A 15,320-nucleotide genomic window follows, 5' to 3' on the forward strand; every position below is an offset into this window, starting at 1 on the left:
CAGCTGTCTAACGCAATAGAGACAGATAAAACATGTTATGTTAACAGTGATAAGAATTTTTAAGACGATCGTGATTCGGTTGGTATTTTCCGTTTACGTACGTATGTATATAATTTGTGTTTTATTTATTTACGCTAGAACATCGAACGAGAAATGTGTCATTACTTTTATATTTTGGAAAGTTTTGGAACGAAGTTCCTTATGGAACGATGCGGAAGGGTACCCTAAGCGGGAAAAACGTACGTAACGTAAGATTTTTCTATTTAGTTTGTTATCAACAGATGTCGCTGCACGTGAATTCAACAATTCCTGAATCGCCGTCACGAGATGTTTCACAGTTGATAGACGTTCTCGTATTTCTCTTGCTAAATCATACATACCTGGCTTCGGGATACCGTGATCATGCAGGCGGTTCCCCAGGGCGGGCTGCTCCATTGAACTGCGGAGTGGTTGACCCTTGCTATTATTTTTATTTTGGCAATAAAAAAATCATAATAAAAAATGTATACTCGAATAATTATTTTCTTTATACCTCGAATAGAACGTAAAATTAATATTTTATAATATGGAACTTCGTTCCTATCCGGTGTCCCACGACATCACACATCTTTTTTTCTTTTTTTATTGCTTAGATGGGTGGACGAGCTCACAGCCCACCTGGTGTTAAGTGATTACTGGAGCCCATAGACATCTACGACGTAAATGCGCCACTCACCTTGAGATATAAGTTCTAAGGTCTCAAGTATAGTTACAGCGGCTGTCCCACCCTTCAAACCGAAACCACCAGTAAACGCAGTAAGCCAGTGTACGCTTATAGCTTCAGAACGCCGGCAACGAAATTGGATAATTCTTTTTTTGTTGCGTTTTTATTGTCAGGAGAAGGCTCTTAACAAAGAAAAAAATAAGAAAATTGCGCGCAAAATTAGAAAATTAAGAACAAATAACCACCACATTAATTTTTCTAATGATTTTCTAATGTAACCTTATGGCTTTTGACATAAGAGTAGCAGAGTGCGTGCTGCAAATAATGTAAAAAAAAAACTGAATATCGTTAAGAGGTAGATAAATATGAAAATGCTCGGAATTAAATAAAAATAACAATTTTGTTTTTCCTTTGATGTGTCCCCCGTCGGACGGATTCGTTTTGTTTGTTTTAGTTTATTTTATACAAATGTGTCTTTTATTTATCGATTGAGGCACTACGAAGTTTGCCGAGTCAGCTAGTCAATAATAAATTATAGTCCCGAAGCGAAGCAAGGGCGGGTCGCTAGTTTTTCTATAAGAACTCATTTTGAATTAATATATTTTAAAATCGATATTATTGTTCAACACCATGAACGGAATCTCGAGATATTTTTGTTAATTTTATAGCAAATCTATGACGTTATATAACGTCAATTGATAAGTTTATCTAAAGTTTACTCTTTAGTTAAATATAGAACAAACAACTATTTTATCTTGAGCCGCAAATTACAAGATTCTGAGACAATTTATAACGTTTTCAATAGGTCGAGATTCTAAAGAAATCGACATTAGAAATCAAATAGTTTCTCTGAGAAAATCTTATAAAAATAAAAATGAATCTTTCTTTAGGAGCCGTATAAGTGTAGATAAGTATCCTTATTGTAAGTATTTCACTAATATCATAAATATAAAACAAGAGGTAGCCGCTTATGCTGTCACTGGGCCAGGAAGGTCAATTTTTTTTATGGTAATGGTGGGGAATCACACAGTTCTTACGGATGCCCTGCCGACGGGGGTCGGACCGGGTTATTTGACCTGGGAGTCATCCTAGATACTGTCCGTGACCGCACCGCGTTCATTCGGAGCTATCGATCCAGAAACACCTGAAGTCAGCGTCAGAACGGTACTTCGATAGGGCTATGCGCCATGATAATAGCCTTATCGTTGCCGCCGCTGACCACTCTCTCCAACTCCTGTCCACGCAGGAGCCAGTCACCGTCGATGCCCTAGACACGTCCTTACGGATCCATCAGATCCAATAATTATTGTATTAGGGCTTCTCATGATTAAGGGACTCTGGTAACCATACTCGTCTAACTCGACAGTTTGAGTTGACGTGCAACTAAACCCATACATCAGCCCGCTGAGTTTCTCGCCGGATCTTCTCATCCCGATCCGGTAGTAGATTAATTTGTTAAGCAGTTGCCCTTGAGTTGTTAGGTCTCCTTCAAAGCGCTCGGGCAGCTTAGTAAATCCCACCCCTCCTGGCTGAGACTTTGCTCGTCCACCTGACCTGGTGAAACTGAAAAGACCCCCGGGCCACCAGGGCACCGATAAAACTGCATTAAAAAAATTGCCACTGTCGTGACAAGTTTACGCTAGCATCATATACTGTCTACATTATTTGTAATTCTCTATAGTTCATTGAATTACACCCATAGACACAGCCCGCTGAGTTTCTCGCTGGATCTTCTCAGTGGGTCGCGTTTCCGATCCGGTGGTAGATTCTGCGAAGCGATGCTCTTGCCAGGGCCCCGCAATACTCCCGGTTTAAGCCCCGTGAGCTCACCTATACGTCAAGGAGAAGCTGAAATAGTCTGTCAAGGCTATCAGCATAGGATATGAATGGAAATACAAACATAATTAAGGTGTGTTCGTTCGGTCATTTATATAACGCGAATTTCATTAATTTAGTCACTGCTGTTACGTAATTTTATTGACTAGTGTTTCACTGATAATAAAATATATAATTTTAGCAAAAACATTAAAAGTTAGCGATAAAATAAAGTGTTGCCAAACGAAATATATAAAAAAAACGTAAATTCTTTAATACATTTAAAATATTAAAAGACAAAATATCACAAAAGTGAATTAATTTAATTAGTATATAATTAAAAGATTTATTTCGAAGTTTTGTTCAACTTAAACTTTCGTGTATTGATCGCCTCACAAAGGAATCAAGGCCCCTCCGACCGCGTCCGAAAATCTCGCTCTAGCGATTGACTTTTTTCAGTCGATCAACTTTGAGCGTGTTAACGCTTTGGGCGACGCCATTCGCGCCGCCTCCACTGCACAACATTTCATCGCCGTTGTGCAAGAATACGCTGACGTATACGCGTCGTTAAATACGTACGTCCTCCCTTCACTCCGCCGGTAATCAATGGCGTACATTAGTAGAATAAAACCCTTATCCGTAACAATAGGATTTTTTAACGCTTACGGTCTCGCAAATCAACGTGATCAGGTTTGTGATTTTTTGCGTGACCATCAAATTGACATTTTCTTAGTGCAGGAGACCCTACTTAAGCCCGCGCGCCGTGACCCTAAAATCGCGAACTATAACATGGTCAGGAACGACAGGCTCTCTGCCCGTGGTGGTGGTACCGTTATTTACTATAGAAGAGCCCTGCATTGCGTCCCGCTCGATCCTCCCGCGCTCGCTAATATCGAAGCATCAGTGTGCCGAATCTCACTGACGGGACACGCGCCGATCGTTATCGCGTCCGTTTATCTTCCACCGGATAAGATCGTTCTAAGCAGTGATATTGAGGCGCTGCTCGGTATGGGGAGCTCTGTCATTCTGGCGGGCGACCTAAATTGTAAACACATCAGGTGGAACTCACACACCACAACCCCGAATGGCAGGCGGCTTGACGCGTTAGTCGATGATCTCGCCTTCGATATCGTCGCTCCGTTAACCCCGACTCACTACCCGCTAAATATCGCGCATCGCCCGGATATACTCGACATAGCGTTATTAAAAAACGTAACTCTGCGCTTACACTCGATCGAAGTAGTTTCAGAGTTAGATTCAGACCACCGTCCCGTCGTCATGAAGCTCGGTCGCGCTCCCGATTCCGTTCCCGTCACGAGGACTGTGGTGGATTGGCACACGCTGGGCATCAGCCTGGCTGAATCTGATCCACCATCGCTCCCGTTTAACCCGGACTCTACCCCGTCTCCTCAGGATACCGCTGAAGCCATAGACATCTTAACATCACACATCACCTCGACATTAGATAGGTCATCGAAACAAGTTGTACCGGAGGACTTCCTTCACCGCTTCAAATTGTCCGACGATATTAGGGAACTCCTTAGAGCTAAGAACGCCTCGATACGCGCCTACGACAGGTATCCTACCGCGGAAAATCGTATTCGAATGCGTGCCCTACAACGCGACGTAAAGTCTCGCATCGCCGAAGTCCGAGATGCCAGATGGTCTGATTTCTTAGAAGGACTCGCGCCCTCCCAAAGGTCTTACTACCGCTTAGCTCGTACTCTCAAATCGGATACGGTAGTAACTATGCCCCCCCTCGTAGGCCCCTCAGGCCGACTCGCGGCCTTTGCTGATGACGAAAAAGCAGAGCTGCTGGCCGATACATTGCAAACCCAGTGCACGCCCAGCACTCAATCCGTGGACCCTGTTCATGTAGAATTAGTAGACAGTGAGGTAGAACGCAGAGCCTCCTTGCCACCCTCGGATGCGTTACCACCCGTCACCCCGATGGAAGTTAAAGACTTGATCAAAGACCTACGTCCTCGCAAGGCTCCCGGTTCCGACGGTATATCTAACCGCGTTATTAAACTTCTACCCGTCCAACTCATCGTGATGTTGGCATCTATTTTCAATGCCGCTATGGCGAACTGTATCTTTCCCGCGGTGTGGAAAGAAGCGGACGTTATCGGCATACATAAACCCGGTAAACCAAAAAATCATCCGACGAGCTACCGCCCGATCAGCCTCCTCATGTCTCTAGGCAAACTGTATGAGCGTCTGCTCTACAAGCGCCTCAGAGATTTCGTCTCATCCAAGGGCATTCTCATCGATGAACAATTCGGATTCCGTACAAATCATTCATGCGTTCAACAGGTGCACCGCCTCACGGAGCACATTCTTGTGGGGCTTAATCGACCAAAACCGTTATACACGGGAGCTCTCTTCTTCGACGTCGCAAAAGCGTTCGACAAAGTCTGGCACAATGGTTTGATTTTCAAACTATTCAACATGGGCGTGCCGGATAGTCTCGTGCTCATCATACGGGACTTCTTGTCGAACCGCTCTTTTCGATATCGAGTCGAGGGAACCCGCTCCTCCCCACGACCTCTCACAGCTGGAGTCCCGCAAGGCTCTGTCCTCTCACCCCTCCTATTTAGCTTATTCGTCAACGATATTCCCCGGTCGCCGCCGACCCATTTAGCTTTATTCGCCGACGACACGACTGTTTACTATTCTAGTAGAAATAAGTCCCTAATCGCGAAGAAGCTTCAGAGCGCAGCTCTAGCCCTAGGACAGTGGTTCCGAAAATGGCGCATAGACATCAACCCAGCGAAAAGTACTGCGGTGCTATTTCAGAGGGGAAGCTCCACACGGATTTCCTCCCGGATTAGGAGGAGGAATCTCACACCCCCGATTACTCTCTTTAGACAACCCATACCCTGGGCCAGGAAGGTCAAGTACCTGGGCGTTACCCTGGATGCATCGATGACATTCCGCCCGCATATAAAATCAGTCCGTGACCGTGCCGCGTTTATTCTCGGTAGACTCTACCCCATGATCTGTAAGCGGAGTAAAATGTCCCTTCGGAACAAGGTGACACTTTACAAAACTTGCATAAGGCCCGTCATGACTTACGCGAGTGTGGTGTTCGCTCACGCAGCCCGCACACACATAGACACCCTCCAATCCCTACAATCCCGCTTTTGCAGGTTAGCTGTCGGCGCTCCGTGGTTCGTGAGGAATGTTGACCTACACGACGACCTGGGCCTCGAATCAATTCGGAAATACATGAAGTCAGCGTCGGAACGATACTTCGATAAGGCTATGCGTCATGATAATCGCCTTATCGTTGCCGCCGCTGACTACTCTCCGAATCCTGATCATGCAGGAGCCAGTCACCGTCGACGCCCTAGACACGTCCTTACGGATCCATCAGATCCAATAACCTTTGCATTAGATGCCTTCAGCTCTAATACTAGGGGCAGGCTTAGGGACCCCGGTAACCGTACTCGTCGAACTCGACAAAGAGGTCGACGTGCAACCTAACCCATGCATCAGCCCGCTGAGTTTCTCGCCGGATCTTCTCAGCGGGTCGCGATTCCGATCCGGTAGTAGTTTCGTTTGCGAAGCAGCTACTCTTGAGTTGTTAGGTCTCCTTCGGAGGCGCTCGGGCAGTTGTTAGCAAATCCCGCTCCTCTTGGCTGAGCCTTTGCTCGCCCACCTGTCCTGGTGAAACTGGAAAGGCCTTCGGGCCACCAGTAAACTTTGAATCATAAAAAAAAAAAAAAAAAGGAATCAAGGCAGGGCTTTAATTTCTTTTAATGCTTAGATGGGTGGACTAGCTCACAGCCCACCTAGTGTTAAGTGATTACTGGAGCTCATGGACATCTACAGCGTCAATGCGCCACCCGCCTTAAAATATAAGTTGTAAGGTCTCAGTATAGTGACAACGGCTGCCCCACCCTTCAATCCGAAACACATTACTGCTTCACGGCAGAAATAGGCAGGGCAGTGGAACCTACCTGCGTAGACTCGCAAGAGGTCCAGTAAAAAGTGGTTGATATACACTAGACCACAACCAAGCGATCTTAAATTGTAGTAATATAACCGGCTATTTACTATATCTACGGGCATACGAAACAGTCCACTTCAAGTTAATGTCTCAACCTCCATTACGTTCTTCCTTAGAAGTAATAACCTCATCTTACATCCCTACAACCCATGCTAGTACTGGCAGTGAGGTGTACTGTATGCTATTACCAAACTCTGCGCAATGTAACGCAACTATTTCCCGGGCTATGGATAAACGATGATCCTTGATACTGATGAGTAGACTCGCTTCCATTCGCTATTGTCGATAATGTCGAGTACATTAGAATATCATTTAAATGGTAGTATTCAGTACTGAATTTCCGTACGTCATATATGTAATAGATTTGAAACAAGGCCTTGAACTAGATTGTTTTTAAAGAAAATGTTTACGTAAGAGATTTGAAACAAAGCCTTGAAATCGATTTCCAGAAAATCCTTATAGTCATTCAAGAAAAACCTTCTGGAAAGAGTTTTTTAGGTAAACAAATTGTAAGTTAAATCAATCCCGACACTAATGCTAATATCTTTGGACAGCCCATACCGTGGGCTTTGAAAGCCAATAGTCCAATTACAACGAACAGTAGCGGCTAGCGAATTAAACCATAGACACAGCCCACTGAGTTTCTTACCGGATCTTTTCACTGCTATTGCTAGGGCCAGCGTTAGCTCACCTACCAATCACGGCGTATCTGGAATAGCCCGTTGCCTACCAAGGAATAGGTAGTAAAAAAAGGGTGCGTGTACTTATGTACGCGCGTAAGAAGTTATACTTTATTTTTATTAAATTTATTTCTTTTTCTTTTTTTTAAATTTTAATCAATTTGAAAAAAAATCGATTAAACAACATCCTCAAACACGCATATTGGACATCCCTTTTCTTGACATCGTATAAATTCGGTAATTGTCGGTACGGTTCGGAAAGTTCACCTGCGGCTATATTCAGACTCACCAAGTTACGTCGGTCGTATTGTAATGAGCGATTTAGTGGGCAGCTTCATTTCTGTTAATTTTGTGTCACGGTGCACGCGCATCGTAAAATTTCACTCTCATCAATTTTTCATAACGCGCCTAAAGAAGTATAACTTCAAAAAAGTGGAATCAACAACTATTATTAAAAACAAAAAGCTTAGAGTAAGCAATTTCTAAAAACTAATTTTGCATTTAGTTTGCACATCATGCGAGATCTCAACATTGTTGACAATATCACGTCACGTAAATGTCGAAGAAGTTCACGAGAATCGGACACAGAGTTCTCTTTAAATTGGACGTCTGAAATCTTGCAACATCATACGTTTATTAATTTCCATATAACAGAATTACGTAGAGTTTAATCAGCGCGAACGACTGATATGACATATACATATAACAGGTTTTATAGACGAAAAAAAAAATTCTCGTTCCAGAGCAAGTGTTAAAAAAAAGGAATTATGAGTGATTTAAATTTACCCGCTTTGGCTGAAGCCGGTGAGTGTGAAATCCTTGATGGAATTTGTTATTTTCACGTTAAAACTGTTGGATTTTTTAAAAATCAAATCGCGGCATTTATTTTGTATATTTTGTCGGCGACATTTTTATGGATTTTAGCAATTCACTTTCACACAGTTCACTTTGTACAACCTAAATATTTTCCATTGTTATTGGAATACAGCTGGTAGTTTGGCGTATTGTGAGTTCACACGGGTTGGTACCGCCATCTTGGTTATTTTAGCTGCGAAGCTGTCATGTTTTTCAGTTGCAAGATGGGACATTCATTACGCAATTCAACGAATACTTCTATCTCATGTCTAAAAATACGATATGACATTAATAGAGTAAGATCCCAGGGCCACCAGACGTCACGTATTTTCTGACGAACGAAATGTGGCCGATTGCGTAGTGTTAGTATGTACTAAAAACGCATGCCTACCTGCTAGCTTACTTAGACGGACATTTTTCAGGTATCAAGTAATCTAGGTACATAAAATAATGACGAACTTGCCGTAAATTCTGAAAGCTGATTTTTACGTATATTTTAGGCAATATCTTTAAAAATAAGTCGCCAATACTCCCAGACACTTTTCGTCCGCCAAATTGCTTTACAGGCGCTTTAAAGCTCCCAAAATGATTATTAGTAATAAAACTATGATACAGATCCTAACGGAATATTGTATGTTGCGTTGATACATGAAAAAGCCAAACTTTGCAAGTGTTCCACTCTCCAATTAGTGTGGGGATGAAAAAAAATTCCTTTAAAGAATACCTTTTGTCTATTACGCCAGTAAATATGTTCACTGTACGCAGAGCAAATTCTCTGTTCAGATTAGGTCAGGAATGTCCAAGAAAAATGAGATAGGGACTCGATTTGGGACTAAACAAAGATATTTAGTACTTAGCGGTATGCGACTTGCAGTAATTGAAGAAGTTATAGTTTCACGTTCTCAACGAGTGTCAAAATTGAACATCAAAGGCCAATTTTACAACACATTGAAAATCGGGAAATAGTTACTATCTAATTTGATATTATTTAGTAACGATTTATAATATGAATTTGAACAAATAAAGATCGCCAGAAAACTTATTGAGAGCTATGTACTGGTCAGAACAGTATCGCAAATCCCAGGCAACCATATAAAACACACGATTAACTAGACTTATAATTTTAGCAATTCGATCTTTTTCTTTTTCTCCACCTTATCCCACTAGGTGGGGTCGGCACAGCAAATTTTTGTCTTCCATTTTCTTCTATCAGCCGTCATCTCAACACTCACTCCTCTCTCTCTCTCTCTCATATCGTAATTCACACACTCCATCCATGTCTTCTTTGGTTGACCTCTTCCCTCTCTACCTTGCACTACCATTTCCATACATCTCTTAGTCACATGCATCTTCTCCCTACGCATCACATGTCCATACTACGCTAACCGTCCGCTCTTTAATTTGTTAATTATCTAATCAATTACTCTCAGAACAATAATCAGGTAGATAAAAAAATTTGCAATTCGTTCTAAGTGATTTTCTTGAAATACGTTTTATGTTCCGAATTTTTTACAATGACTTTGTAGCGTGCAACACTGGCACATCAAATAGCACTCGGGTGTCATTGGACGCAATCGTAATTCCCGAAAGCGCAGGTGTCATCTGACGTCGGACAATTAGACTCACGCACGTAATTTGAGATTAACTAGGTATCATCTTGTGCTTAGCATCGTTTTCGCCTTTTGTTAATATTATAATATTGTACACATACATCTTAAACATTATAAGTATGTATGAAATAGTGTGTTTGACTTATATATATTTTGAGTGAACATTTCCGCTAATACGGAGAGCGAATAACAAACCCAACTTAAAAATTTAAATTTTTAAGCAATTTAAATAATAAAGCTTCACAAAAATAGTTCTAGTTCAAATCCACATGAATCAAACGACGAATACATTATGAATCGTATAAAAAAAAAATGAATCTGATAGTTAAGCTTCATGTGCCAAATTTTTTAAATTGTAAATATTTGTAATTATTTGTTCACCTTCAAAACGTTTTAATACTTATAATTTTCATTTTTCAATTACATAAATGGTTTATGAGAAATAGAGAAATAGAAGCAGAAGCAGTGTAAGTGTTGTGTGGATCGGTAAAAAAGAAACTAAATCAAAATCAATGTTTGTATGCAAGTTTGTTGTCTGTTCGTTCTTAAGTCATACTAATAAAGCGGTAGATACCACAGTTACTATTGGCCCTCTAAGGACTGCTTTTGTCATAGTACATACTGTAAGTGCCGCGCGAATACTTTCTATAAGCTGATTTTTAGGTTGAGCTATAATCAAAACTTTCAAGGGGTATCGATTTTTTTTTTGGAACGTAATTCCTTATGGGACAATACGGAGGGGTACCCTAACCGGGAAAAAACGTTCGTAACGTAAGATTTTTATTAGTAATGGTGTACAATTTAACTTTGTATTAACGTACAAAAAATGACATATTTTTTATCATTCATTGACCACGATGTCAGAGCATTCGTTTGCGCAATACACTAACTCTTATGCAAACAACCGTGAATGAAGTGCACCACAATAAGTTCGCACGTTACCGAATGACCTTGGGTTGTTGCGAAACCTCCAGTTTTATTTTCTTTATACCTCATATAGAACTTAAAATTAATATGTTTATAATAAGGAACTTCGTTCCTATCCGGCGTCCGACGACACCACAAATCCTTTTTTTATTGCTTAAAATACGGGTATTGTGACCGGATTTCACTAGTCTGTCATATGTTCCTCCGAACTTTATGATGATTTCACATCATTATCATCATGTTTTCTTCGGTTTTCGCGAGTTATAATCACAATTAAAACTCCTTTCTCGCTTAAATCTCATGTATTTTATTATCATTACAGTATTTTTAAAGTTTCGAATGCTCCACAGTTTTCGTTGTTCAAGGACGACAGAGGCGTTGTTCGTAGATATTTGAATATTGTGTTAGAAAACAGTACACGCGATATTGGAGGTTAAATTTAGTTTTAATTACATTAAGCAATACTCAGAGACCGCAGTAAAGCGTTTTCGGTATCACTAGTCTGGAATAAGGCTTTGGCTCTTTCACATTTCAAAGCTGATCTACCTTTTGCCTCATATTTCGCGTTAAGTAGCAAATTACTGTATCTACTCGTACTCCCGCCTTCGTAAACATTCTTCTGTATGTTTATAGACATCGTGTAATAAAAATCAAACCCGCAAATTTTTATTTGCGTCATTGGGGATAGAACCTCTTGCGAGTTCGCGCGGATAGGTACCACCACCCTATTTCTGCCGTGAAACAGTATGTAATGCACTTCGGTTTGAAGGGCGGAGAAGCCGCTGTAACTATACTTAAGACCTTGGAACGTATATCTCAAGGTGGATGGCGCATTTACATCATAGATGTCTATGGGCTCCAGTAACCATTTAACACCACATGGGCTGTGAGCTCGTCCCCCAAACTAAGCAATACAAAATAAAAACAAAAAAAAAGATATAAATTATAGTGTTTGATCAAATGTTTATTGTATGAATTCAAAAATTGGTTATTATTTTAGTTGCATGATCTAATTACCTTGGATTTGCAATGGATGTGAAATGAATTAAATTGAAGTCGTCGTGGCCTTCAGGATAAGACATGAGGTGTAGCCACGTCTTATCGCTGAAGGCTCGTTTTAAAGCTCACTTGTAGAAGGATATGTCATCGATGGAGATGTGGAGATGCTTATTACGGCAGGCCGGGACAAAGAAAACAATCTTATACCTTTAAACGAGCAATTCTTGTATATTAATATATAAATAATCTGAATCTCGGAAACGGCTCCAATGATTTTCATAAAATTTAGTATACAGGGGATTTCGGGGGCGATAAATCGATCTAGCTACGATTTATTTGCAGAAAATGTTGTTTTATTCGTGTTTTCAATAATCAACTCTTCCCGACATCTATTGGCGAATAATAATACTATTTTTCTTAATTGAGGGCAACTAACCGCTTTAAAGATACAACAAGATGGCGTTATCAAAAAAAAACCGAGCAAAGCTCGGTCATCATCAACTGTTTTATTATTACCGTACGACGACTTAAATTAAAAAAATTCACAATTGTTATGACATCGCATCTTCCTATTAATTGTTATCTATTTATTTTAACGGATAATAACCTTGAGCTAATCGAGACCGCTTTGAGCTGCGTTCTAAGATTTAATCACAAAACAAATATTTTAATGGCAATGTTTAGAGGCGAATTAGAGAATCAACGTATATGACATGTTTAGATTCTTTTGACATAATATTATAATGACACCACGTATAAATCATGCGAAATTATTCCACAGATGTTAGTCACTCTAATAAAATAAATTAGCGGAATAGTAGTACCCAACCGGGCGGGCTATCAATAAATGTAATACATCTATAAAGCAGCAATTATACATAATTCCAGTAGTATCTATAAACCAATAATTATTAGTCCAATGCATTCGTATCTAGCGATACAACTGTTTTCGAATCCCACAGGCGGGTACCAATTTTTCTAATGAAATACGTACTTAACAAATGTTCACGATTGACTTCCACGGTGAAGGAATAATAATCGTGTAATAAAGATCAAACCCGCAAAATTATAATTTGCGTAATTAGTGGGAGTAGGACCTCTTGTGAGTCCGCATGGGCGGGTACCACCACCCCGCCTATTTCTGCCGTGAAGCAGTAATGCGTATCTGTTTGAAAGGTGTGGCAGCCGTTCTAACTATATTTGAGATCTTAGAACTTATATCTCAAAGTGGGTGGCACATTTACGTTGTATATGTCTGTGGGCTCCAATAACCACTTAACACCAGGTAGACTGTGAGCTCGTTCACCCATCTATGCAATAAACAAAAAAGGCTCGTTGTAAGGCTTGCTTGTAGAAAGATGATATATCATCGAAACATCTTGAAGAGTAATCAAGACCGCCTTGAGCTGAGTTCTAAGATTTAATGACAAAACAAATATTTTAACTGTATTGTTTAGAGGCGATTTAGGGAATCAACGCATATGACATGTTTAGATTCTCTTGACATAATATTTTAATGGCACCTCGTATATATCATGAGAAATTATTCCACAGCAATTAGTCACGCTAAGAAAATAAATTAGCGGAACAGTGGTACCCAACCGGGTGGGCTATCAATAAATACATCTATAAACCAGTATTTATGTAAAACCTTGTTTTTTATTTTGCGTAGTATGGTGGAGGAATTCAAGGCCCAACTGGTCTTAAGTTTACCATCGAAGCCCATAGAAATCAACGATCTTCTCAGTGGGTCGCGTTTCCGATCCGGTGGTAGATTCTGCGAAGCACTGCTCTTGCTAGGTTAGCAACTCTCCGGTTGAGCCCCGTGAGCTCACCTACAAACGTTAGGGCGAAGCTGAAATAGCCGCTCAAGGCTATCAGCATAGGTAAGATAAAAAAAATATAGAAATCAACGATATAAATGTATCAGCTTACTACAGCAGAGGATTAAGGTTGGGGAAATAATTTTTTCTCCCACTTATTCTCTGCTAGCCTAGGGGCTATTGCAGCTACGGCATGACTGGTAGGTGAGCTCACGGTCTCAACCTGAGAGAGCTTGCTAACACTAGCCCTAGCAAGGACAGTGCTTCACAGAATCTACCACCGGATCGGAATCGCGACCCACTGAGGTGACGAGAAACTCAGTTTGCTGTGTCTATAGGGCGAACGAATAATGTAGACTAATGGTCCCGCAGTAGTCGAAATTCGACTAATTCATTGAATTTATAAGTTTGTACACTATTATGATTCTATTTTCAAAAAATTATACTTCTGTAATCACAAATTTCGCCTAGACTACACTATAGAAAAATATTAATAAAGACAAACAATATTTAATCTATTCTCAATTTGACCACAGACGTCAAGAACAAAAGTTTGACAATAAATAAATAGTATGCATGCGTGTGTGCGTCAAATACATGGTATGTAGTGTGTGTAATATTTTCTTTATTGATTTAATGTATCTTTTATGCATTATTTTAAAAAAATATTAGCATTGTGCACTTCTTCTCTATATTCTCTATAAGTGTAGAAAATTTCATACTCCTCCGTCCTCGCAAGTTTCGTAAAAAAGGATACAAAGTTTTTGCTTCACGTATTAATATATAGATAATTTAGCCTCTATGCGTTTCTAAGCCATTCATTCGATTGTAACGATATTCGGTACAGATGTTGCAGATACTTCAGAACGGGCTATAGTACTATCAATGTACAACAGGTGACGCGCGGGCGTATTCGATACATTTAGCCCCGCTAATTATCATTAACAATTAATTTACAATAGTATTGCGCAATTTTCATTCGTAAAATTTTATTTGCGCGACATGTGTGCCTGGCGCGGGCGTATGGCTCATTTTAATTCTTAGTTAAATTAAATTTTATTCAAAGTTATTGTACGGATTACGACACGCTCATAATTGTACATACGCTCTTATTTGTATCTCTATTATCGTTGCTTCAATTTGTACAGAACTAGGCTTTAAATGTTAATAATACTATTTCGAGTAACTAAACAAAGATTTTAAACTAAGTTTATTAGTATAAAGTTTGTTGATACGTTCTTAACATGTTTCATTAGCTCGGTATGTATGTATGCATGTATTACGGAATATTTGAAAGTCATTTTCGCCTAATGTAAGACGTCAGGGTAAATTGAAAAATTGTACACGCCTCAATGATAACGATACAATAATTTAATTATTTAAACGGCCGTCTGGTGTAGTGGTAAGTGACATGGTCACTACATAAGGGGGTCGCGGGTTCGAATCCCGCCAAGGGAAGATATTTGTATGATAAATATAAATGTCTTTTCCAGGGTTATGGATGTATATTAAATATGTGTATGTTTGTAATAAAAAATTTACATTTATTTCCGTTATCTGGTACCTGTAACACAAGTTCTTTACGAACTTATAACGGGACCAGTTAACGTGGCGTGATTGTTAGTAAATATTATTTATTTATTTATTATTATTATTGTAACTTAATGTGTTCATGTACCCTCTGTATGTAATGAGTGTGTGCATGAGTGAGAAGGTGCGTGGGGTTGTAATCAAAAGTATTAAAACTTAATTGAGTGAATTTTCAGTATCCTTATAGTTCAAATTTGGAATTTTTGCATTTCTTATTGCTTAGGGAATATAATATATAGGTATTAAGATGTTTAGTAATGTTATCGTAAATAGTGAGATTTCAAAAGCATAAGAACCTACGAA

General features: G+C 39.9%; 2 protein-coding genes across 3 annotated transcripts in view; one reads left to right on the forward strand and one right to left on the reverse strand.

Annotated features, from left to right (window-relative positions):
* LOC114252718 (zwei Ig domain protein zig-8) overlaps positions 1 to 15,320 on the reverse strand; it is a 280,444-nt gene that overhangs the window by 154,078 nt on the left and 111,046 nt on the right. The gene's annotated exons all lie outside the window — the stretch shown is intronic.
* LOC114252747 (solute carrier family 22 member 16) overlaps positions 7,782 to 15,320 on the forward strand; it is a 33,278-nt gene continuing 25,739 nt past the window's right edge. The window contains exon 1 of the mRNA XM_028187366.2: positions 7,782 to 8,017. Coding sequence (XP_028043167.2) covers positions 7,981 to 8,017 — 37 coding nt within the window. The 5' untranslated portion in view covers positions 7,782 to 7,980. The remainder of the gene's footprint in view (positions 8,018 to 15,320) is intronic.

The sequence above is a fragment of the Bombyx mandarina genome, chromosome 19 (assembly GCF_030267445.1).
Source record: "Bombyx mandarina strain Sakado chromosome 19, ASM3026744v2".
Lineage (NCBI taxonomy): Eukaryota > Metazoa > Arthropoda > Insecta > Lepidoptera > Bombycidae > Bombyx > Bombyx mandarina.